Here is a 25,093-nt window from a genome sequence, read left to right as displayed (position 1 = left end):
AGGCAGGCTTATCTGGGGACTGAATTGAAGATGAATTGGTCTCACCAAATTACCGACGAACGGGTTTATTTGGGGACGGTAAGGAGCAAATGATTGGTCTCCCAAGAATTCCCGCACAGACGAGGTCTGATTTAGCGAGAGCGCTAGTTTTCCTTACTTATGGGAGACGTGTTATTCTCAAGGGTGATTAGGTGGGTGGCAATCCCAAATTCATAACAGATAGGCAACACACACAGCCGTAGTAAAAGCACAAAACAAAAACACAAAAAAAAACAGAACAATACAGAACATATAATGTCAGACCTCCAATAATGCAAAACAATTTGGTAGAGCGAGCTGAGGGAGAGCGAAGAAAATCAAACAAACAAATTTTTACACATTCCTAACTGGGCTACGAATGCCGGTCAAGGTCGTTTCTCTTCCCTTTCTGTTTATCTTAGGCCCCTGGGCTAGCTGTCTGCGACGAATGAATGAACGAAGTTACTGTTGGTAAACAAACCCGGGACTTCCCCGGACTGAGGGAACGAGACAACGGTTGTTGACTTTTAAGTCCGCGCGTTAACCTGGCATAATGTACGATTTTGCCCTATTTCTAAACGAGAGAGAGAGAGTAAAATGAGTCCGCGATGCTAGTCTGACTTTCAAACACGTGTTTGCAGTCGATTTCTCGCACCTATTTAAGGATTCGGTTTCGAAATCACAGGTTTTCACCAGTGGAATACACGCACTATTCCTTTAATGGGTTAGCACCTAAATAGCCTAATTGAATGGCATGCAAGCCACGTGCAAAGGCTTCCAAAGCTAAATTTCGGCGATCCTCTCTCTCGTTTTCCTCTGACATGCGCCCTACTATAAAAAAATTCCTAGGTTTAGTCACGTTTGCTAAAGTGTCCTACGCTAAATAAACACAGTTTACTTACGCAGAATTTCCTTGGCCTGTTGCGCTGGCTTTTCAAAGGTTCGTAATCTGTCTCGTATCCAGCTTAGCTAAGCTAATTGCTGATTTCACAAATTGCAACACAAACAACAGAGGAGGAGAGGGGAGATGCAATCGTTACGAGAATCACTGGCCAGGTCGCCATTTTTTATATGTTTCCTGGTGCAGGTGGTTCTTAAGACTCCACAATTAGTACTTTACTCTAAAATGGCCTTGCAAGATAACCAGGACATATAAAAACAAAAAATAAAAGGAGTTATACAAGGAGCGGAGGGCTCTTTCTCAAAGGGAAGTGCGTGAAACACGTGGATACAAAAATAGGTATATTTTCATGACACACAAGATCAAAGGGAAAATGAACTGAAACATGTTAAATTGCTGCGCTGCAGAAGTCCTCCCGAAGGGTGGGGGGGAAAGCTTGGGAATGCCAGGAACACGGACCAAGGAGAATTCTGCTACGATCGTCCTTCTGAAACGATATGAGGACCTAGGTTACAATCTAATACTGGAATTTGGGGAATGAATTACTCGGGTGTGCGTTGAGGGCACCAAGGACTTCCCCGAGGCTTTACTTGTGACTCAGAGCAAGGAGGCAGTGAACACATGGGCCGGGATTGAAACAAGAAGCATCAGGGAATACCAAGTTATAGGCCCAGAAGTTTAATAAATGCACAAGGGCGAACACAACGTGACTAAGCAACTCGTTCTGGGTACTTTACCAAATCTTATGGGCGTAAGGTTGACGTCGGCTTCCAGCGTCGTCTTCTGCCAGGGTTCACGTGTGTGCGTTGATACAGGGCCTCCCTCACCAAGGGACTGCTTCAAGTCGTAGGTCAGGTGGGAATGGGCGCCCTTGTGATGATGAAAGGCTGCAGTTGAGTTTCTGCTCGCTTTGGGATTTGCAAATCCCCACTTGCACTATTTGCTGGCCACGTGGGGTACAGAGCAGAGGGCAGTTAAATTCCACGTGGCGACGAGGGAAATAGGGGGGGTGGGCGAGGTCTGCACTCGTGACCTCCTTTCTTAAACTACCGACTATGTGTGAGAGCGAGCTTCTCTCGCCCTGACCATTTTTATTGCTTCTGGATGGGTGTAGGGGGCGATGTCCTGACCGGGTCACGCTTCTGTACCAAAGAAAACGGCGCAAGCCAGTTACTGCCCTAGGCGAGAATTATAGCTTTTGAGCGTCTCTTATAAACCCCGACTTCTACTGGTTGAAACTAACCCGAAACAGAATTCACTACCTTTCACATGTTCAAAATAGACAGAGGCCTATCTATCGGCCAAGCAAAGCAGAAAGGCGGGCGCTTTCATAGCGTATTTTGGCGCTAATCTTTACAATATATACATACTATATATGTATATATATATATATATATATATATATATATATATATATATATATATATATATATATATATATGTGTGTGTATGTATATACTCGTATACTCGAGTACATGTGCATATATATATGTGTGTGTGGGTGTGTTTGTGTGTGTGTATTATGTATATGTAATGTATTTTTTCTAATTACTGCAGTTCAATGAATGTAAGCATGATTTCTTATGTTACAGGTGAGTGATATTTTGCTATTTGGTCATGAACTGAATCGACTGTTTAGAATTAGCTTTGAAATGCAGTTTCATACGTCATAGTTCTTAGTTTCATCGACTTCACCAAAATGGAGGTAAGTATTCACTTTTTCTTCAAAGTTTTTAATGTTATTAGTTTCTTTGTTGATACCTCCGCTAAGGAGTCCATATTTTTTTTACTCCATTTTCCTGTGTCTTTGAGCAAGATTACCTTAATACTAGCGAATGGATTCTAATTAGACTATGAAAATTATTATTTAATGGCTTCCTCCAGATCATTAACTTTTGGTAGGCATCAGCGGTCATTTGATGATTTTTCCTTATGGAAACCTTGTTAATTTTTATATCGATTTCCATCCATGTTTATGGTTTCGAGGAAGTTACCCAGTGAAGGATTCCACCAAATTTTCAACAAAATTTGTCCATGCGTTACCGAGGTATTTTGTTAAAATGGACAGGAGTGAAAGCAAATATGTTCTCATTTATTATTATTATTATTATTATTATTATTATTATTATTATTATTATTATTATTATATATACAACCATAAATGTCACCAGTGCACCAAATAAAATCAAAACCTCGAACTAAATGTAATTTTTCTTAGGAAAGTGCTGAAGTGTTGGAGGGCTATGTTGGACAGGGTTAAACAGTGGTTAAATTGCAATTACTCGGCCGAATTTTTCAGTCTTTAATCACTGCCTGTTCCTATAAATGTTGCTGCATGTGTCATTATTTTCGTGGCATTAAGTGGTGTTTTAACTAGAAAGACGTAGGTAGTACATTACCAAGAACAACGATCTAATCATGTGTGTATCTGGATAACCTCTCGGCTTTCTTGATGATGTATAATATTACGCTGAATTTGTATTTGCTATGTTTACTACATACATTCTCGCATGTTTTTCTGCGTCGTAATAAAAGAAATGAGCTGTTAAGCGTCTTGTTGCATTTGCGACTGCTGTTCTCTTTATTCTGGTTATTAAACATCCAATAAATTATCATATTGTCCATGGTTTAGCTCTTTAGCCATGTTTTCCTTGTGAAAACTGAACTAACGATGGCTGTCTAGACGCAGAACGTTTTTCTTTCAAAGAAGTGGAATTCAGCCAGTCATCATTTAGTTTCAAGATCAAGGATTCATGTTAGTTTTTATGTTATTTTTTTTTTGGGGGGGGGAAGGGGTGCGGTTTTGAAACCATTTAACCAGTCATGTCGGATAATAGTACCAAATGAAGGCTGTTGTCCTCATTTTTAGCACATCACTGTGCTTAGGAACAGCAGGCAATCTCAGTAATGTATCCAAGTTTATCGGGCAACTTGAATAGTTTAATTTTGTACGACAGACTTCTTTACTCGTGCATTAAAGTGTGTGTTCTTAATTGTAGTAAAATTTAGATTGGACCATAGTACAACACCAAAATGGTGTTTGAGCTTCTGCCATTATGTGGAGCGTGTCAGCGAGTCACGATGTCAACTTAGTACTCCGCCTAACATATTTATTTTACTCTGCCTTTAAACTGAAATATCAGTATTTAAGGTTTGTGTGTTTCCCTGCTGGAGATTATTTCTATTCACATCTGCCGAAGGTTTAGGCAGAATGTATGACTCATACTGTATCGTATTTTATAGCTTTTGTAAATGATTGTTAATTGCTACAGACATTGCTAAGAAGCAGATAAGGCGCAAAATGCAGTTGATATTGGTAAAAAAAATATCATGAGGTACTTTCATATATATATATATATATATATATATATATATATATATATATATATATATATATATATATATATATATATATATATATATATATAGTCAAGTGGGGCAAAAACAATCAAAACAAAACTTTCATTTTTCCTCTATTTGATTTTTTATTTCCAGTTAAACCTTTTCATATTTATCAATATTCAGTGTTAAGTAAATCATGAAAAGGAATTGAGCCTAGGACCTTTAATGTTTTTTTAACACTATTTTTTGATGATTTATTTTTATCCTGAAATGGGGTAAAAAAAATCACATCGAGGCAAGAACAAATCATGTTTATTTTTGGCTAAAGAAACATGTGTAAGAAACTAAAATGCGTTTTTCCATACAAAATGGGAAGTTTAACATGAACAAAAGTTAAATCATATCAAAAGATAACAAAAAAGTGTATATTTTGGTATTTAATTGTGAACAAAAATTTTCATTACAATTTCCATAAACAAAACGAAAATCATTTCTCTGGTATGAATTGTAAATCATGCATGCTCATGCTATAATTCAATTAACAAATCCTTTTCTATCTTCTTTAGACGAGCATATCCCATTTCATCTGGGAATCTAAAGAAACCTTTCTTCACCATAAGTTCTTCTGGCCCGTAGAAAATGTACGTTGTATCAACAATATCAATGTCCTTTTTGTCCTTGTTCCGTTCAATCCAGGTCCATTCCTTGGGATTGCTGGAGATATTCTTCTTTTGTAGGAAATCAACTTGAGCTCTCGTTACTGTGCCGCCTTCATCGTTTGCAAAGGTTTTTAATATTTTTCCCAAAATAAATCATTCGTGGTTCAGTGTAGTATACTGCATAGTACTTTCCAACAGAATCTTCTGATATTACAGGAATGTCTGTTTCTGTTGGAGCTGGTACCACTTCATGTTCACATTCCATGTCGCTTTCATCTTTATCCAAACTGAAACTTACGTCATCAGCAGAATCACTTTCCAAGTTTATTTCTTCATCTGTTGTTGTGCTGTCGGAAAGTGGTTCAGGATCCTTTTTCTTTCTCTTGCTTAACTTCATATTCATTCTTCCTTTCGGAACCTAATGACTTGTAAGCTCCTTACTGCATTCTCCTTGAGTGATAATTTGGCTATGCATGTTGATTTTTCTTCTTGTGAGAGGATGTGTTCCACTACGTCCTCTGGAATTCAAAATCTCTTCCAGTGAAGTTTCCTTTTCCTTTGCTACCAACAGGATATTAAACTTCATTCCTGTTGGAGCCCTTGCTTGAATTTTCATTGACGAGATCCGTCCAACTCAAATTTTTAGCATAAAGTGTTCCTCGCTGCTGAATATCCTTCTTAATGTCTTCAAGAAGTTCATCTTTATCAGTGGGGCCTTGAACATCCAGCCAGTGACTGCAGCCTGGTGATCCTTCTTGAGCTATGGTTGATGGATCAAAAAGACGCTTGTCTACATCTGCTCCATAGATAACGAACGGATCACTTGTCACACTCTTCCTTGCAAGCTGCATCATACCACCAGTCTTCAGAGTCATGTTGTGTCTATGCATAAATGACTTAGCCCATTCATAACCTGGTAAGCTGTCTTTGAAGAGAGTTTCTATTCCATTGGCTAGCAAATAATCCTTAACGATGTGTCGAAATTCTAGTAGAGTTGGTCCAAGTCCCATTTTTTCCATCCTCCTGACAGTATCTGCAATTTTTTCTTCCAGGTCAGTTGGACGCTCAGTCTTTTTTCCCTGTAAAGAAAAGAAAATAAATATTATTATTATTACTGAATAATTCTTTTAATACTAGAATTCTGTATACGAATGTAATTTCAATAAATATAAAATAATTTCAATCTTGTATATATGAAACGTGCTTCTTGCTCTATTGTATTTGCCGGTGGATAGGTTTTAATATTTCATATACAAATGATTTTCAAAAAAGTATCCTTTAATGATTTCTGAGATGATAAACAATCACCTGTCCCGATACAGAACCGCTTTCAAATCCAATGGTTTGAAATTGAATTCAAGAAATGTTTTTCAATCAAAATATCCTTGTTAGATGGGACGAAATGTATGTAGAGGTGATTTCTATTAATCGGCAACATAACTAGAGTAATGGGCGATTAAAATTATATAAACTTACCCTCATGTCTTCTTTGATAAATTCCTCATTTTCACTCTTTTTAACGTGTTTCCTTAGGAGAGAAAATGATAGACGATGCTTTGCGCTTGTTGCCCGTATGGAGGCGCCATCCTGTACTTCCTTTACAGCTATTTCAATTGTAGCTTGAGTATATGGTTTTTCCACCTTCTTGTAATTTCTGACCATTTTCTCTTGGTGGAAGTTCTATCCGTCGACTCTTGCTGCTCACTCCCAACTGATCTTGATTAGCGTGAACACTGGTAGTATAAGCTATCCACAGGGTACGCGTGTTTAATCATGTCAGTAACGATACCACCCAGAACAAGTGTATTATCTAACAAGTCTGAACAGGTTTTTATTGAAAAGCGAGTCTGTGCTAAGTATCTACAGTGTATGGATGTTTAAACATGTCAGTCAGTCCTTGGAAAGGACAAATACTTATTTCATTCAAATACAAAAGGATTTATTATGCTTTGAAGAGACACTATATGACAAAAAATATGATCGGGGAAATAAAAAATCAGTTTTGGGGTAAAAGCTGCTCACACTTGGGAACAAAAAATCAAGTCTGGGGCAAGAAAAAATCAGTGATTTTGATTTTTTCTTACCCCAGACTTAGCCATTAGTATGGTGCAAAAAAAAAAATCACTCCCCCGGAGGGGGTCAGGGGTCATAGAGCAATACACAGGGGCTGCGAATGGGGGGAAAAAAATCAAACTTCTTATGAGCTACTTTAAAGTTTTGCTAAATTTTTTCCTTAAACTTTTGGAAAAATTATCCTGAAAATATGCATAAAAGAAATGTTATGTAATATACACATGATAGTAATTACAAAAGGCATTCTAACAACAAATCACCTAAATATGATGATTAATTAGGAGAAAGATATAAAAAGGGGTGATTCTTTCTTGCTATCAACCCCTATATTTTTCTTACCCCATTTTACTATATATATATATATATATATATATATATATATATATATATATATATATATATATATATATATATATATATATATATGACTATTTATCACATCACCGTGATTCATATACAATCAAAGCTACAAACGTCCTTTAATAACAAATCTACCTCGGAAGTAATATATTTTCATATATTTACCGAAGGGAATTTTTGGCCGACTGGTTAGTGTGTCACTGTAGTCCTGATTCCTCGTCCGTCGCTGGTTCGATCCCCGGGACGGTGGACTTATTATCAACTAAAAATTCCCCTTCGGTAACATATATGAAAATATATTACTTCCGGAGGTAGAGTGAATTGGATATTAAAGGACGTTTGTATTTCTGATTATATATATATATATATATATATATATATATATATATATATATATATATATATATATATATATATATAAATATATATATATATATAATATATATATATGTATATAATACATATATATATATATATATATATATATATATATATATATTCATAATTTTGAAAATATGCTCAAATTGTAGTTGATACTGGTAAGAAAAATAACATGAGGTACTTTCATAAATTGGTAATTTTGAAAGTATGCGCAAATTGTAGTTGATACTGGTAAGGAAAATATCCTGAGGTAGTTTCTTCAATTGGTGACATTTAAAATAGGCTTCCATAAAAACTGATTTTGTTAAACAAAATTCTCCACTTGTCACAGAGGCTACACCGCCTGTTTTCCTAATTTCTGAAAGGAAGTTTAAGCGACGCTTCGGTACCTGCTCGTTATTTCTTTCCTCATTAACCGGCCTCGTTCTCATCAGGACAGTGAAAATAACAGTGACAGAAACTCCGCAGTCCGCACAAAGCAAGGTCAAAAACTTTATTTATGAGCAAGAACGTACAGTATTAATTCAAGGCTCATTCTTAGGGGGTCTTTCTTCTTGTCTCATATTTGGTTTTAGATTTAGATTTTGACAGTGCTTTTCAAAACTTTGCTACATTTTTGTGCGTTTTCTCAAGATTTATCACTTTCTTCTTTTTATCCTTTCTCATCGTGTTTTGTTCTGTATCTCATTGTTATCTTTCATTGTCCTCACTTTTATGGCTTCAATTTTAATTCTCCGTAGTAATTTTACATGGATTTTTTATGGGAAAATATCGGGGACTTTCACTTGAATGTGTGACAGAATTATTGTGCTTATACTTAAGTTAGGTCGTGGTTCACGTTATATAAAGACCTTTGTGCATTTTATAAATCAACTGAATCAGGTCTGTTTCACAGCAAGAGCCTTCACGCAATAGTCGTCTTAATAGTTATCTTGTTGCCATTTGTCCAGTTTCGGCTCTCCTTACTTCTGTTCTCTATTTCGTTTTGTTTTAGCACCTATTTTACTCACACAACTGGTTTATCTGTACAAATTAGACTTCTTCAGAGAGTTTATGTAAGAAAATTTTAGCTGTTTAGCTTTTATTTCAACTTACCGGCAAAAGGGTAGATTTATTCTGAAACCCAGCCCTAGATCTCCAGGTCGAGTTAGCGTCTCTCTCTCTCTCTCTCTCTCTCTCTCTCTCTCTCTCTCTCTCTCTCTCTCGTTAGAGTAAATTGTTGCCTCCATTGTTATTGTTCATTGTTGATGATATTGTCTCCAATTATTCCTTGTTTGTGGCTGTTATCTCTTTGTTACTCCCGTCATCGGTATGTGTTAACAATTTGTATTTCTACGTGTCAAATGTTGTACAAGATACAATTGCACTGCATTTTCGCGTAGGCGTGTTTTTTTTTTCACAGAAATTGAAACGCCCTGTGATATAGTGATAAATTTTAATCTGGCTCGCGGTGAACTATGCCGATCACTCGTGTGGGTGTTTCATTTTAGGCCTTTGAACATGGGGGGTTCCTGCGAAGTGTTGAAAGATGACTCCTTGGTGTATATGACATTACAAGCGTTATTACAAAGCTGTGAAGGTGTAACCAACCTCTAAATTTGTCTAGCATTTTGCCAACTGTTCCTTCTCCATGCGGGGAGCTGGGATGTTTCTCCTCATCAAGGGTGGCATCAATTACACCGGGCTGAGGGTTCTGGGTGCCTGTTTCTCGTAGGAGTTCCAAGGAATAACCCTTCTGGCCATCGCTCTTTTTAATGTCTTTATTTGTTCCTTGAATGTCGTCCCAGTTGTTTTTTTTATGTTATAACTGATTTCGTTGGTACACATCATTAGTTTTTTATCATTAAATTTCCGCAGTTTGCTTTAGCTACTCTCTTCTATCATCCCTTCCTGGCGGATCCCATTTTGTTTGTTCATAGATTTCCAGCCACTGTAACGAAAAAGGCAGAGGTGACCGATCGTAGGATTATCCAATGTGAGACGAGATTTAATCGTCTCGTGCTGGCAGAATTTGGTTTAGTTTCTTAACAGACGGTACCTGCTAGGGTAAAAATGCAATGCACATAGATATTCGAATTGTCAACAGACAAGCAGACAAAGAATCGGATAAACTCCCAGCGAGAGAAGCTCGCTAAACGGCTTTCCAGCTAAGTTTTTTTTTCTGCAAAAAACTTCAATTTTGTCCCAGACATATCATCACATTTTGATACCATCCCAGGTGGCAGATTCCAAATAGTTATTTTGAAACAGTCAGTGTGTCAAGATAACACTCTTGACATAATGAACGTTTTTTATAAGGTTGCTTAGTCATATCCTGTATATCAGCCATTTGTTTTTAATTGTACTATAAAACAAGTAAAAGTACCATGAAACAGCTTTAAGCTCCTCATCAATTAAGTTTATCAGGTTGGAATGCACTGCTATAAACACAGCTATTGAAATGACAGTCGGGTTTCCTTAGGCGTTAGGAAAAGTCAGGCTGGTCCATAGAATCTACTCCCTATTAAAGATGTCGATGGCTTGACAGAATACGCCTATGAAAAGACTATAACCTTATCTTAAACCTGGAGACCTTCTCTCAGTCAGTTCCCAAAACTAGTAATTTATTATATGGTTGACTCCATTTCCTTTTCCACCCTTACTCGGCACAGTTTGCTGAATACCGGGAAGTTATTGACTGCCTAAGTTAACAGAGGCCCAACGATTTTTCAAGAAACGTTCCTAGATCCATCTGCCTCATTCATGGAATTAAACCCAGATTCAGTCGCTGTGGAACGAGCATCGCAACCACTGGACAGCAGGAGCCATAATATATATATATATATATATATATATATATATATATATATATATATATATATACATATACATATACATATAGTATATATATATATATATATATATATATATATATATATATATATATATATATATGAAAGAATCAGATTCCTTTGAGATGGTTTGGGGCGTTTGGAAAGAACAGAGAGCTATAATTTGTTAAAAGATTGTATAAGTCGGAGGTGTTCGGGCGAAGTAGGAAAATAACACATAGAAAGGCTGGATCGATCAGTGTAAATGAGGTATTGGAAAGGATAGGCCTTAATTTACAGGTATCGCAACAGTGCATGCAAGAAAGATGAATGGCGCTATGTGTGTAGGGGTTTGACATGCTGTTTATAAGTCTTCACATTAGGAGTTTTTTCCAGGTGCTAGACAAGGGTATTATGATTTAGGGTTAGTTTCAGGGAATAACTCTGGACTTTGGGATAAACTTCACGCCTCTAATATTTTGACATTCTTTCTTGGTTATGATATCGTTTGGTTGAAGGAAACTAAACAGTATTTTAACCTTGATGGACCGAGGTTCGTTGTGTACAATAATGTACCCAAGAGTGGAATGCACAGAGGTGGGCTTGTGATGCTTGTTAAGAATAATGTAGTTGATTTAATATTTCTATTGGACACAGATAATGAAGACCAAATTTGGGTTGAAATGTCTTGGTTGCCAAACGTGAGACTTGGAGGGGTCTATATTCCCCCCCGACAACTCCCAGTATGGTGAATTAGTTACCCGTGTAGTAAGGCAAGAAAGTGTCGTTGTGATGGGTGACTTTAATGCGAGAGTTGGAGTGACTTCTATATGCAGTGACACCGAAAATTTTATTATAAGTATGAAGGTGTGAAGAACCACATGGTTAATAGCCGCGGAAAGACACTTCTGAACATTTGCCATTATAATGAGCTTGTTGCAAATTAAGTTATAATATGAAACAATTAGGAGGTAGTTTGAATCATAAACAAAACAATAAGTGGATATCTGAAATAGATGTTTTGTGCTGTAAAACAAAAATATGTTGGTAAGATCAAGGACCGTGCGGTGAAACAAGATGTTCGTGGCTCTGATTAACCCCCATTGCGTGTTACTTTAGTTGCAACTAACAGTTCATCCGTAGCTGCTAAAGAACTTTTAAGATTATCAGAATTAGGAAGATCATATTACTGGTAAGCTACGTACAGAAAGTAAACCAAAAGTGCATGTTATGAAAACGTAGACTTGGAGGATTTTTCAAGAGATTTCAAGGGATTTCGATCCAAACATGAAATTACACTGTGTATGTAACCAAAAAGTTCATTCCTGATTATCAACGTTTATCTTTCAAGAGATTAAGGTCAATTTGTTTATGCGACAACATAAATGTGCAGACTGAACAGCATGCGTTGCTTGAATGTTCTTTAAGGACTCGTTTTCGTGAAGGATATCGGTCCTTAATTCAGTAGTACGAACGACCTCCTAAATAAAACAGAGAATATATCTGAACTGTCAGTTTGTTCATGATATTCATTGTACTTGGAGTTATATTGGACAAATATATGTCATATTATTTTTTGCTGCTTACTAATATTTGTTTATATATATATATATATATATATATATATATATATATATATATATATATATATATATATATATTTATATATACACTGTATATATATCTCTTTTTTCAATAAAGTATAACTAACCATGAAGCGGCCAATTTTGGGGAAAGTGTTTGACATTCAGGGGTTCATTCACAGTTAATTAGTCAAGATGTGAATGAGCCATAACTTAGGGCATAAGGCCGAGTGTTATATATATATATATATATATATATATATATATATATATATATATATATATATATATATATATATATATAGTGTGTGTGTGTGTGTGTGTGCGCGCGCGCGTTCATGTTTTATTCGTGCTCATTCTTATGTGTGTTTGAATGTAAGTTGCAAAACAGCGGTAGAGGCTAAAGTGTCTGACGTCTAGAATACTAATAAGCCTGTTATTACAGTGGTCTCTCAAGTGGATTATGACAGCCTAAGTTAACTCGACAAAGGCTGAATGAGAGAAAAAGAAATGACTCATACCTTACAAAATGAAATTGATGGGATTTACGCTGGCCGAAAAGAAGTTTCTTTGTTACGTTGATAACCCTTTCAAGCGAGTCGGGTATATTGAGGAAGGTCCTCCCAGAATTCACTGGGACATCATGCTGTTAACCGTACCCATTACCAGAGAAGTCGTATTCACCACAAATGCTGTACTTGAAATACATACTCCAAAAGTTTAAGCATATTGAAGATATATATAGCTACACTCCATATTTTTTGTTATAAAAATAAATACACTAGAATTTCGTTCTCTCTCCTCACACACACACACATTATATATATATATATATATATATATATATATATATATATATATATATATATATATATATATATATATATATATATATATATTATATATATATATATGTATGTATATATATATAGTTACGTATTTGGATAGGGATCATAATCGAAATAAATGTTTAGATTGAACTTTGGCTTTAGGGCAATTACCCACAACCAAATATGTAATGAAATGTAACACACACAAGTTACTTACCCAGTACATTACATTTAAAACAAAAGAAGGTCGCCATTGAAACCTAGTTGTTAATGGGTTACTTTAAATTACTTTATTTACTTAGTAAGCAAGGAGATAAATGAGGGCTGGGATGTAATCTAGCCCAGCAGTTTCAATGGTAACAATCAGCAGCAGTCCAGACAACCCAACATAGGATGTCTGGGGGTTATTAAGAAATTTACAGGGATCAGTTACACAATGGAATAAATGTTGACTGGTGTGCAAACCAGTAGGACAATTGGTAACTAAACACATTACAGGACAAGCTTGAAATGGACAACAGGAGCCGATAGCATGCAAGGCAGCAACGGAATTAATGCCTCTTTAGGGTAAGATCCCACAGGCAGTAGTTGCAGAACAATGAGGGGGGCCAAGACAACACATATCTGGAAATAGATTTATTCCAGATAAGCTTAGTATATAAAGGATTCTCTCATCAACACTATTCTAGCACTATGGAGGGAGGCTTTAACTTTGTCTTTGAAAGCAAAGGGTATTCTGTCCCTAAACTTGATTCCTACAAGGAGCAAAAAATCATCTGGCCTATTCCACAAGGAACACACAAATGAATAGTAGCGGGATTTCCAGGAGAATTACCTTGCGGGGGAGAGAGAAGTGAAATGGAAATAAGAAGTTTAGTCTTTGGAAAAGTCTTCTGGCACTCAGATGTTAATCCTCAGACACATACCATATACTTCTTCCCAGTTGCACAAGCTTTTGCAATGATGGGAGGTGGTGACTGGCCTTCTTCATTGACTGAACAGTTGCATCAACCCCTATGGTACCAGCTTAGACAGAAAGGCGAGGAGTGGTAGTGTCTCCTAGGCTAGGGAGATCGTGGACACTCGTCTATCCTCCTGTCAAGTTGGCTCTTGACTGCATCCTTCTCAAAGCGTTGGAGGCTGGCTGCTTTTGTAGTTGTCCTGGGGGAGAACACCTGTCTGGATAACAATCGAGACCAGCAAAAGTTCAAAACAGATCTGGGTTAACAGGTCACCTCTGTATCAAGGGGAGAGAAAGGCTAGCTATCATTTGGATGCCCTTATAGTCCTAACTACTGAGACCCTGAGCTGACCTTTCCCAAAGAACACTCCCTTGAACTACCAAGTTGTAGCTCGGTCTGTGGGGTTATCCCTTCCCCCTGGTCTCGCTGTCCTATTCAAGGGAAGTTCATCTCTATGGATTCTTGGAAAAGAGGCTGTGGTGGCTTAATATCAATAACAATATATATATATATATATATATATATATATATATATATATATATATATATATAATATATATAGTCTCAGTACTAAGTTGGCTGCTCGGAAATCTTAACTTGAACTTGAATATTTCACTGAGCAAGTTTGGTAAATAGCCTTAACCTGAGGCTGAAATCAGTGCCAAAGGTATAAAATCGTTGAAAATACAATAAAATTAATTTTTTACTAATGCTTAACAGAATGGGCAACACAAAAATAAGAAACTAAAATACAAATGGAACGTCATATTAAATAAGTTGATGAAAAATTACTTAGAAAATACATACGGAAATTGTATTTAGAACTAAAATGAGCAATCACAAAGTAAGTATGACTGTTAAGCTGCCGAGTACTTTTGGAAAAATAACTCATACAGTTGATAAATGTATGCTGGACCAGTTATTCAGCTTTGTTTCATCTTCTTTATGTAAAAAGACTGAAATCAGAAGGCCAAGTCTGTTCGAACCAGGACCCACTATTCGAACAGAAAGTTAAAAAGTTAAGTATACCTTAGTTTAACCAGACCACTGAGCTGATTAACAGCTCTCCTAGGGCTGGCCCGAAGGATTAGACTTAATTCACGTGGCTAAGAACCAATTGGTTACCTAGCAACGGGACCTACAGCTTATTGTGGAATCCGAACCACATTATACCGAGAAATGAATTTCCATCACCAGAAATAAATTCCTCAAATTCTTCATTGCCCGGCCGGAGACTCGAACTCGGGCCTAGCAGAGTGCTAGCCGAGAACTCTACCGACTCGTGACAGTACCTTAAAATCCGGTCAGCGAAAGGATATGTTCTGTAAACTGTGCGCCCTTAGAGCTGAAAATGGTGGTCTAGAAAGTGGAAATATCGTCCTAACAAACAGATTTTAGTTTTACACAGGACCTTCCTGGTTTTACGAGACTTGCGTCTGAGCCAGCGAGAACTGGCTCCTACACATCTTTGATCACACAAGTAAACAACACTTGAATAAAGGTCACCCAAGAAGAATAATGAATTAACAAAAACAAACTGAAACCTCATTTTAAGGAAAACTGTGTTTAATCATGTCTTGTCACTTTTTTCGGACCGTATAACTACTATGACACCGGCCTTTGAAAAATGTTTCAGAATTTTGTAAACGACAAAAAAACATGATGAGATTTCTCAGTAAAATAATTTTGAAGGAAAACAATGTTTTGAAGAAAAATGTAAAAATCTGAAAATATACATTATACGCTATATTAATCATGGTACGTATCCATTTATATTTATATACCTTAGGTAAAAAAAAAAAAAATTTGATCCCAACCAGTACATGTACTTTTCATATAAACAGCAGTTTCAAATGATCCTTTATTTTTGCATGTCTGATAGTTTATTTATTCTGTTCAGATTCACATGTAAAAGTTATATTATGGTGACGAGAATTAAAGTAATCATACAACAGACAACCAAATCTTTCCATAAACCCCCGCATTGCCTAATCTTGATGTAAATTTCCTTTTCACAAATATCCCATTAAAAGAAGGGACTGACATTATTCTTAATAACTTGTGTGAAAACATATCAGCATTTGGACTTCAAAAACCTGACTTGAAATAATTATCAGAATTGATTAATAAATTTGATGAAAAAATTATTAGAATTACTTAATGAATTTGACTTGTAAAAATTAATAGAAATAACTGCTGCTGATGGTATTTTTACTTTCGATGGTAAGCTATATGTTGAAAAACCCGAAACTGGAATGGGAAATTTTCTTGGGTTTGCCCTAATGGTTTCACACCTCATGCACTCTGCTGTGTCACTTTCCTCGTGGCCAGATACTTTGTTTATTTTACATCTCATTGTTATTCCCGTGAATACACACACACACACACACACACACATGCATATATATATATATATATATATATATATATATATATATATATATATATATATATATATATATATATATATATATATATATATATATATTAATCAGCTCAGTGGTCTGGTAAAACTAAGGTATACTTAACCACACACACACGCGATAAATAGCGACTACCCCATAGTTGTAAGTTATTGGATATTAAACGATATTTGTGGCTTAATATTTGTGAATATAAAAGTCACGTATGTATACGTGATAATATTTACCGTTCTTCTTAGTGTGAAAATTACCTGATAGGCAAGGACATGATGTATCAACCACTTTGGGGATGGATGAGAGGGATGAATGTGTGCTTCTAAGAATTGTATGGTCCAAGTTGAGGGTCCCAGGGGAATACACAAATGAAAGTGAAAAGCTCAGTTTCTGGTAGAGGTTAATCTGTGCATGGCGAGGAGTGGATGTACCGGGAGAAGTTATATTACAATATTAGGGGGTAAATATAAGGGGAAATTGTGGTATATTATAGCCGTCATTAACAATAATACAATGGTGGAGTGATGAATGCAGGCCCGTCACATTCAGACGAAAGCCATTAGCATTATTTTCTTTCCTAATTACCTCCCTGGTGCCTTCAAATGATGCCCTTTAGAAAACTGGCATGGTAACACACCAACAACTGCCTTGTCCAAGATAACATCACCACGGCAAAAAGAAAAGCTAAGAAGAGTTTGAAGGCGAAAATAACCAGTCATCGCACCCAAACTTGTGCAGCACTTGTATGGTGTATTCACGTATTAAGCCATAAATATCATCTAGTATCGATTTCGCTATATCTTGGGAATAACTAACACCTTAGCGCAATTATAACTGAAAGGTGCTTCTGCGCCGGGAAGGGTACCAGAAAACATTTTTGTTGGGTTCAGTTACTTGACATGAAGCAAGATAGTAGCCTACGCTCGTCACTAGAAAAAAAAGTAGTGTTAATGTTGGATCTAAACTACTGTATCTATGAGCTAAGCATTACAACACATTAATATTGTCCTTTCCATTGCATAGGTTGATTCGTATAGCAAGGAGCATAATGGTAATTTTGGTGAGAAAGGAAATAATTTTTATGCGATAATGTTTCGATAGATTAGAGAGAGAGAGAGAGAGAGAGAGAGAGAGAGAGAGAGAGAGAGAGAGAGAGAGAGAATTTCTGTACCTAAAGGAAAGTTATGGGAAGACTGTACTATAAGTAAAACATGACAGAAACATTATCTCTTTAACGGTAAAAAGTTGTTCGTGAGCCCACAGAAAAATTTCCACTTAATAGGCTACACACAGCTCCAGGAGAACATTGATATTTATATCTCCTACGTAGTAAAATATTGTTTCTCATTATTAATCGTAGAGTTGATAAACTGCGTAAGTTCAGATTGTTATCTACGCAGGAAAATGCAAAGGTTGTTAAGAAGTGTAAATTAAACCATAGAACTGAAAGAAGAGAGTAGGATGACACAAACGCATTTTCTCCTTTGCATTCCAAAGCAAACTGTAAGAAATGTCAAAAGTAGCGATGTAAATGTACATGAAAATCTGTATATATATTATATTATATATATATATATATATATATATATATATATATATATATATATATATATATATATATATATATATATATATATATATATATATATATACATACACGCTTTTAAAGAAGTCCGTCTACCTGCCGTGAACATTCCAAAAACAGGACTTCTTTAGCGTAAGTTTTGAAATTTATTTCATGTTTGAGCAACAAAACGTCTCTACAAACTCACTTAACCGGTGGAAGTTGGAGGCGGGTGGAGTTGGAAAGTATCGACTTTGGTAAATAGTTGTACAAGACTTCACGATTCACAGAGACGGCTTGGTATTTTGCCCTTACGTCATTTGCACAGATCTTGAAAGAATAGCGTAGTGTTTAGCTTAGGACACTTCGGTTTGAAAACGTGCATCACCAATGTCCGAACTTGCATTATTTCAGCAATGAATTCTGTTTTTACTTTCCATTGAAGGTAAACGAGTACAGTATTGGTGAATGACGTTCAGTCGGTGATGTTGTCCCCTGACTTCGGGTGGGTGTCTGACTTAAAGGACGTTTCCTTCGAATGAAAATTAAGTTCAGTTTTCCCATCCGTCACCATCATGCTCTTGAAAATAGGTTCATTTGAAGCATTTGTTCTCTTTAGCTCTTAAATTAAAAGGACTCACCCGATGTCCGACGTAGGCTACATTTCAAAAAAAACTTTCTTATTCAAATGTCGATATCTGCAAATGTGCACCATATATCTGAGAAGCACTTCTTTTCTTGTAAAAAGAAAAATATTGATCACTGATCCTGAACATTCACGATGAACATCAGTAGCAGACTGAGGGAGAAGTGAGGTGGTAAGAGATGAAGAATCTACAGGAATCAGGCCAAGAGGCTTTGTTGATAATATGGTCACTGACTTGCGCTTTCATAAGTGTTGATTAAATATACGTTAAAAGTACTTATGGTTTAGACTCCCAAAATAGATAGATATTATCATACAGGTGGTACTTTAAACAGATCCCTATTTATAGAACAGATCGATCGCGTATCATTTTCAAAGAAAATGATATTTAAGCTGATCTTTAGAGAAAACGATAAGTAGTATATGGGGTACTATGATAGTTTATCCACCTTGGACCAAACCTGCCTTCCCCTCCTTTTGTTTAAGCTACCACTTAAATACACATCCTGACTGCGCTGTTGTATGTTGGTATAATAATTTTATTTGAATTGGTATTATTAGTAGATATGAATTAATTTGTGCGAATTTTAAGATTGAAATTAAGCTTAATTTTTAGAATAAGTTTTCGCACCCCATGGAAAGTTACGACGCATATATAACAGGCCTATATTAATATTATGGATGAAATATGTTTTAAAATTTCACTTTTACAAATAGCTCTTAAACTTTAAACAGTTGTTGCTCTAATTCAACTTTAATTAGCTCGGTAATTTCCAGAACTGTTCACTCTAAATACATGAAAGTTTCATGGAACAGTATTAGTAAAGGGTCTTTAAACTTAATACTATAATAGTTTGATATTCGAAAAGTTGCTTCTACCACCCATTGTACACATTGCCGATGGGTGAAATTTGTTTCCGTCATGATAGTAAGAGAACTGACAACACGTATGGAGAAATATATTGTGATTGATTTTACATTTCTCCTTTACAGATATATAAAATAACGTTTATGAAAATTATGCCCTCAGTAGTGGCAAATGTTTATTTCACTTTTGACCTTTAAGCAGATTCTTAAATATGACCTTGACTTCACTCTGCACATCGCCTTCATTAGTGGAGTGTGTAGGCTATGCCGAATATGAAGTCTGTTTTGTAGCGTTCAAAAGAATGACAGGTTAAATTCATATCTGACCTTTGTCCTGCTTGTATGACAGTTACTTCGACCCATGGGTTAAACTCAAAAAATGTTTAATCCCCGATATCCATAGATAATGAATGTGAAGTTTGAATTCTTTAGCTTCAAATTTATTAAAATTACAGTGTTTTGAAATACCTGATCTCCACAAGAGGAACGGATAGAAAGATAATAGACCTGTCGTCAGTTAAATCTATGCGACAATGAATGCCAATTAATTTTATGGGCTTGTGGTGAATACCATTACTACCATTCTAGCCTTACCTCCTCAGTTGCCGAAGATGAACCTTTGATGGTTTTTTTTTTTTTTTTTTTTTTTTTAAGTCGTGCTTCAAACACTTCTTTGCATTTGTTCCGTTTTCTCCGGAAAGAAAACAGGTTACGAAAAACTTATGTTTATTATAATTTTTGCAAACGCATTTTCGGTGCTCTTAATTTTTAAGGGTCTCTTGATTTGTACCTTTTAACATGCTTTCCATAACAATAATATTAGTGTGACCTGAGAAGGCACTCGAAAGTTATCTATATGAACTTTAAAATTTTCAGAAAACAAAATGTAGTGTATGTTTGATTCCTCATTTGATTGGATTTACAGCATTTATATTAAAATCCATAAAAATGTATGTCATCAAGAAGCCATCTGTTAAGAGAAAAGTTTTGTTAACACAAAATGCAGTCCGTTTGCTTTTAATACATTATCACTGATATGTTATTTATTTAAGTTACATTCTTAATCATATTTCGATAAATCCTGTATAGAATGCTTTCTTATTGATGTTAGAATTACCATTTTAAGAGAAGGTGAAAATTGATTTCTTAGAATTAAATAGAGGTTTATTGTTCCTGTTCTCAGGTCATCTTAAAGTATAATATGAATTTTTCTATAATGAATCTTTCCGCAAAAGGGTAACACTCCAGTTTAAGTGTGCTATAAGCACAAGTAACTTTCTGCCGTGACTCCAATGATATTGTTTTGATACACGTGAAATAATTCTCGACACGTTTGTTTTAGCATTTTATTGCCATAGATAACATGAAACTTGGCCGTTAAGGCTCTCAGGATCTTTAAAACACTTCTGATTGTTTATTAAAATAACTAAAATATAACTAAGTTTTTATTTTGCTCTTATCAGTTGGGCAAAATTAAGGAAAGAAAGGATAAACAGTACAAAATCCAATGCAGCATGACAACACAAATTTGGCGTCTTTTCATCATCAACCTTCTTTGTTATTTAGTCTCATGGAAAGGACTGTGGATGAGGGAGGTAATGAACTCCAAGTAAAACAAGGACATTGTGTTAGTAAGCACTAAAGGTGGTCCAGAAGATTTAGTTGTTTTCAGTACACATAGTGTATTTTACTTATTCGTGGGCCTGAACAGAATTGTATAGTATAGCTAAGGTACCCCTAGAGCAGTAATTACCGGTCCATAGAAAAACTAGATGTCAAGAGCTTGATAGTAGCTTTAAATGTATACAGTTCTGAAGTAACATCAAAGTCGAGAATGGCTGCAAATGCAGAGATGGCTATGGATATCTGTATGACCAAAATCGAGCTACCCTACAGACTCTACTTAATGACATTTATTCAACAAAGGGAGCTGAGCTCGTGAGTAATTTCCTGATAAAAGCATGTAAAATGCGCTTGTATATTTTATGAGTGAAGTTCCACTGAAGGAAGAAGTATGCATGATGATGGGAACAATTTGCCGCGGGCATGACTTGCCATCAAGGTAACTTGGAAAAGGCTTATTTATATTCCTAGATATTTGAATTCCCTCTCGTAAGTTAACTGGTTATGAGGAGACTGGCGTCACCTTTACGACAAGTATTGCAAAATAGGCCCCCTTAGTTTTGGTACTGCGGCATTCCTTGTTGTTCCCGTTACCAAAAATCTTGGGTCGCTGAGACATTAATAGATGCCTTCCATGGATATATGTAGCCCTTGATAGAAATGGTGGTAATAAAAGTAATAAATGAGTTTTTGGTTGTATGTTGATATTTTAAGGTGGATTCTTTATTGTCAGGAGTGATTACTGAATGACAATTAGGGTGGCATGATGTTAGTCAAAACTATTATCAGCCAGGTTTTTGGTCTTGCTTTCTCTTAGACCAGTGTACTAAAAAAACAAAATGTCGGTGAAACAACATAACCCCGATAGCATGTAAAGAGCACTTGAAGATTAGAATTGTGTTAAAGTAAAAATGTTCACATGTCTTGCTGCTTAGCGTAGGGCAAGTCCTCTGTACCATAGGAAGGGAAACAAGGGCGGTGGGGGGGCGGTGCAAGATAACTGACCCATGGACTAAAGAACATGGAAGTCACAGTTAAACATGCTAGTTCAGTAATGAAGCGCTGCATTTAAATGAAGTATACAGCCAAAAATAAAGAGTGGAAGACTTATGTGGGAGTCAGTTGCAAAGAAACTGACTCAGCACAAACAGGAATAATCACAGAGGATGGTACACATAGAGGGGTAAAAACACAGCCAGGAAAACGAAAACAGAGAATTGAGCTTAGGGGAAAACAAGAAAAGTGGTAAAGGGTGAATATCTATAAGAAACGTCTGCTTTCAGTAAATATCAAGAAAATATGAGCTTTGGTAAGGCTGCCCTATCACACCTTGGTAACTAGATTGTCCCTGAGCTAGTCCTGCAGATTTTAAAGTTTGGATGGTTCCCCTAGCCGATGTTAGTGGTGGGAATAAATACTTATTTATAAAGGCAGTTTTTATCACAAACACATAAATGTCAAAGGTTCAAAGGCACATTAGTGTTTTCCTCTTGCCTTCTCTTCTTATTCTTATCCTGCTTGAGATCGAAAGCCTGAGCTAATGGCATGAGAAGCCACAAGAGAAAGCTGGAAAAAGAAACTCCAGTGAGAACCCAAATGCAGGAGGAGTAATTTCCAGTGACGTCGCGGACGTAACCTAGAAGGACAAAATTTATATCATGCCACCTTTCGAATTCTCTCTCTCTCTCTCTCTCTCTCTCTCTCTCTCTCTCTCTCTCTCTCTCTCTCTCTCTCTCTCTCTCTCTCTCTCTCTCAACTGTAATGAGGGAATAGTTATGAATGAGTCGCAAATATTGACTTTAAATATTCAGTTAACAGTGCTCTAATTGGAAAATTGCCTCTTTTATTTGTATAAAGGTTAGAGAACTTAGTTTACGTCTACTGTGGTTTTTATTACAAATATTAATAGGAATTATTGGCGAAATAATTTCGTAATAAAATTATGGTAATTAGACAGAATATAGATGAAAAATCAGCATAGAAAGAGACAAGGATATCAACACTAAGTTACGTACCAGCGAGAGGGCCTACAGCCAGGTACCCGAACCCTGTAATTAAGAGAGACGCCCCGAACATCGGTATAAAGGCTTCTAATCCCATGTAATGAATCATGACGAGGTTGAAGATTCCGTTGTAGGATCCAACGCCACAACCCCAGACGGCCATCGACACTTTTACCAACATTAAAGAGTCGGCTAGTGTAAAACCTGTTTGGAAATCGCAGAAGTATATCGTGTAAGTTTTAGACGTCTTGCACAACGAGATTTAATTTTCTTATATATTTATTTGATTATCTTGTAGCGATAAATATTAACATCATTCTTTCATGTCACTGACATCAAATACGTATATCAAAAGAATTTCGTGTGGAGGCTAAAGATTTTATAATTTTAAGACAACAGACGTTACAACAAATACCAGTTGAGCTAATTGCACTATATAGTACACTCAGGGACATGGTAGACAAGTCAGATGGAGCAAGAAAAGTTAAGAAAACTTACACAACATGGAACCGGAGATTACGAGACTGCCGATCATCATCGTGATTCTGAAATTAAAGAACTTGGTATCCGAAAAAGCTGCTATGGCAAGGCGAGTGACGATGTTGCAGATGGCGGAGAGGGACACACATGTCGCCGCGTCTCCCAAATGAAACCCGGACTCCTGCATAGCAAAAGGCACGAACGCCAGAAAGTTAAGGTACCCATTGAAAGTCACTGTTGTGGTCAGAGCCAGAACGACTGCTTTGGCTGATTTTAAGATGGCAAGATCAGAAATGACAGACGAGAACAGTTGTATTACAACATTCCTTCGCCTGTCTGAATTCTGTGTCTTCTCGCTTTGCTCACCGTTAGCCATTTTTTGAAAGACCTGTTGGTCTTGCGTCCGGGTTCCTTGCTCTTCGTCTTTCTTCTGATTTGGCTTTGGACGTTTGGCTCTCACGTGCCATTTGACAGGATGAAAGACGGCTGCCCCTATGCAGCAGTGAAGGATGAACCCACCAAGAATGAGCGTGGCACCTGTGAAGGAATATTCGTCTTGAAGAATTTTGATGAGTGGAGCACCGATGAACTGACCACCGCAGTCCCATGCCATGATGATGCCATTTGCTAAACCTCGACGTTTTTTGAAATAGTGTGGTACTATCAGGTAGCTTATGTTAGATAACATCCCAGTGCTGACGCCTGGCAAAAAAAAAAAAAAATCAAATACTCAAGAAATATGAAATTTTTGCTTTCGAAAAGAAAAGGATAGGAAATAATTGCTTCTTTATGTATTCAAAACCAACAAATTATAAGGTGTGAAGAAAGTGCAACCTAAAATGCACAGTAAGCAATTGGAAAGAAACGGCATATGTAATCGTTTCATAAACGCTTCATAATACTTACCTACCAAAAGAGAGTAAGTAAAGAAGAGTGTATATGGCGATCCTACAAATGCAGAGGTTACTGTTCCGAAGGCAAAAATGAAAGAGAAAACCACCGTCAGGGCCTCCATCCAAATTGGTTTATAAGAGGCCCTAGGATGGGTCCGGTCATGTTATATGTGAACTGGTAAAGGTTGAAGATCCAAGCAGTGACCACAGCACTCGTGTTGAGGTCAAGAAGAAAGGTGGAAAACAGGATGCCAAAGCACTGACCCATGGTGTCAACCAGGACCTGGGAGGGTAGAGAGAGCCCTTCAACAAACAAATTTACTTTTAGGGACGTGGACTTCATATTGAATCTACATTAGATACAGATTTTTATCAGTTTGCAGGATTACCATTGTTATTTCCCGTAACAATTTGTTAAAGCATCTTTTATCCTTCATGTAACTTAAATGCTTTTATCCTTCATGTAACTTAGAGTGTTTTATCAAGCATCAACTTACCACGATCAGAGAAGCACCAAAAACGACCACCCATCCCCATCCACCATCAGGCACAGGCTCCTCTTCCTCCTCCTTTTCCTTCTCCTTCTTCTTCTCTTTCTTCGCTACCTTTCCACTTTCCTTTTCTTCACTCTTCTCTTCGAGAAGCAGCGAAGCATTTTCTTGATTTCTGTGTGTGACGACA

General features: G+C 36.4%; 2 protein-coding genes and 1 long non-coding RNA gene across 3 annotated transcripts in view; 1 reads left to right on the top strand and 2 right to left on the bottom strand.

The window, feature by feature from the left end:
* The window catches only part of LOC136826620 (uncharacterized), a 356,833-nt gene that overhangs the window by 201,178 nt on the left and 130,562 nt on the right, over positions 1-25,093 (top strand). The window lies entirely within an intron of this gene.
* Positions 1-25,093, bottom strand: part of LOC136826539 (uncharacterized) — a 100,829-nt gene that overhangs the window by 27,851 nt on the left and 47,885 nt on the right. Inside the window, 7 exon segments of the mRNA XM_067083722.1 lie at positions 5,099-5,267; positions 22,495-22,672; positions 23,052-23,243; positions 23,538-24,221; positions 24,426-24,527; positions 24,530-24,695; positions 24,910-25,093. The exon segment at positions 24,910-25,093 is cut by the window's right edge and continues 200 nt beyond it. Coding sequence (XP_066939823.1) covers positions 5,099-5,267; positions 22,495-22,672; positions 23,052-23,243; positions 23,538-24,221; positions 24,426-24,527; positions 24,530-24,695; positions 24,910-25,093 — 1,675 coding nt within the window.
* Positions 5,369-6,679, bottom strand: LOC136826618 (uncharacterized). The gene is made up of 2 exons (XM_067083910.1): positions 6,397-6,679; positions 5,369-5,999 (listed from the first exon to the last, which is right to left on the bottom strand). The coding sequence occupies exons 1-2, from the start codon at positions 6,580-6,582 to the stop codon at positions 5,496-5,498; spliced, it is 690 nt and encodes a 229-aa protein (XP_066940011.1). The 5' UTR covers positions 6,583-6,679; the 3' UTR covers positions 5,369-5,495.

The sequence above is a fragment of the Macrobrachium rosenbergii genome, chromosome 41 (genome assembly GCF_040412425.1).
Source record: "Macrobrachium rosenbergii isolate ZJJX-2024 chromosome 41, ASM4041242v1, whole genome shotgun sequence".
NCBI classification, from domain to species: domain Eukaryota; kingdom Metazoa; phylum Arthropoda; class Malacostraca; order Decapoda; family Palaemonidae; genus Macrobrachium; species Macrobrachium rosenbergii.
The sequence above is the reverse complement of the archived record's forward strand: the minus strand, read 5'-3'. Positions and strand labels throughout refer to the sequence as shown.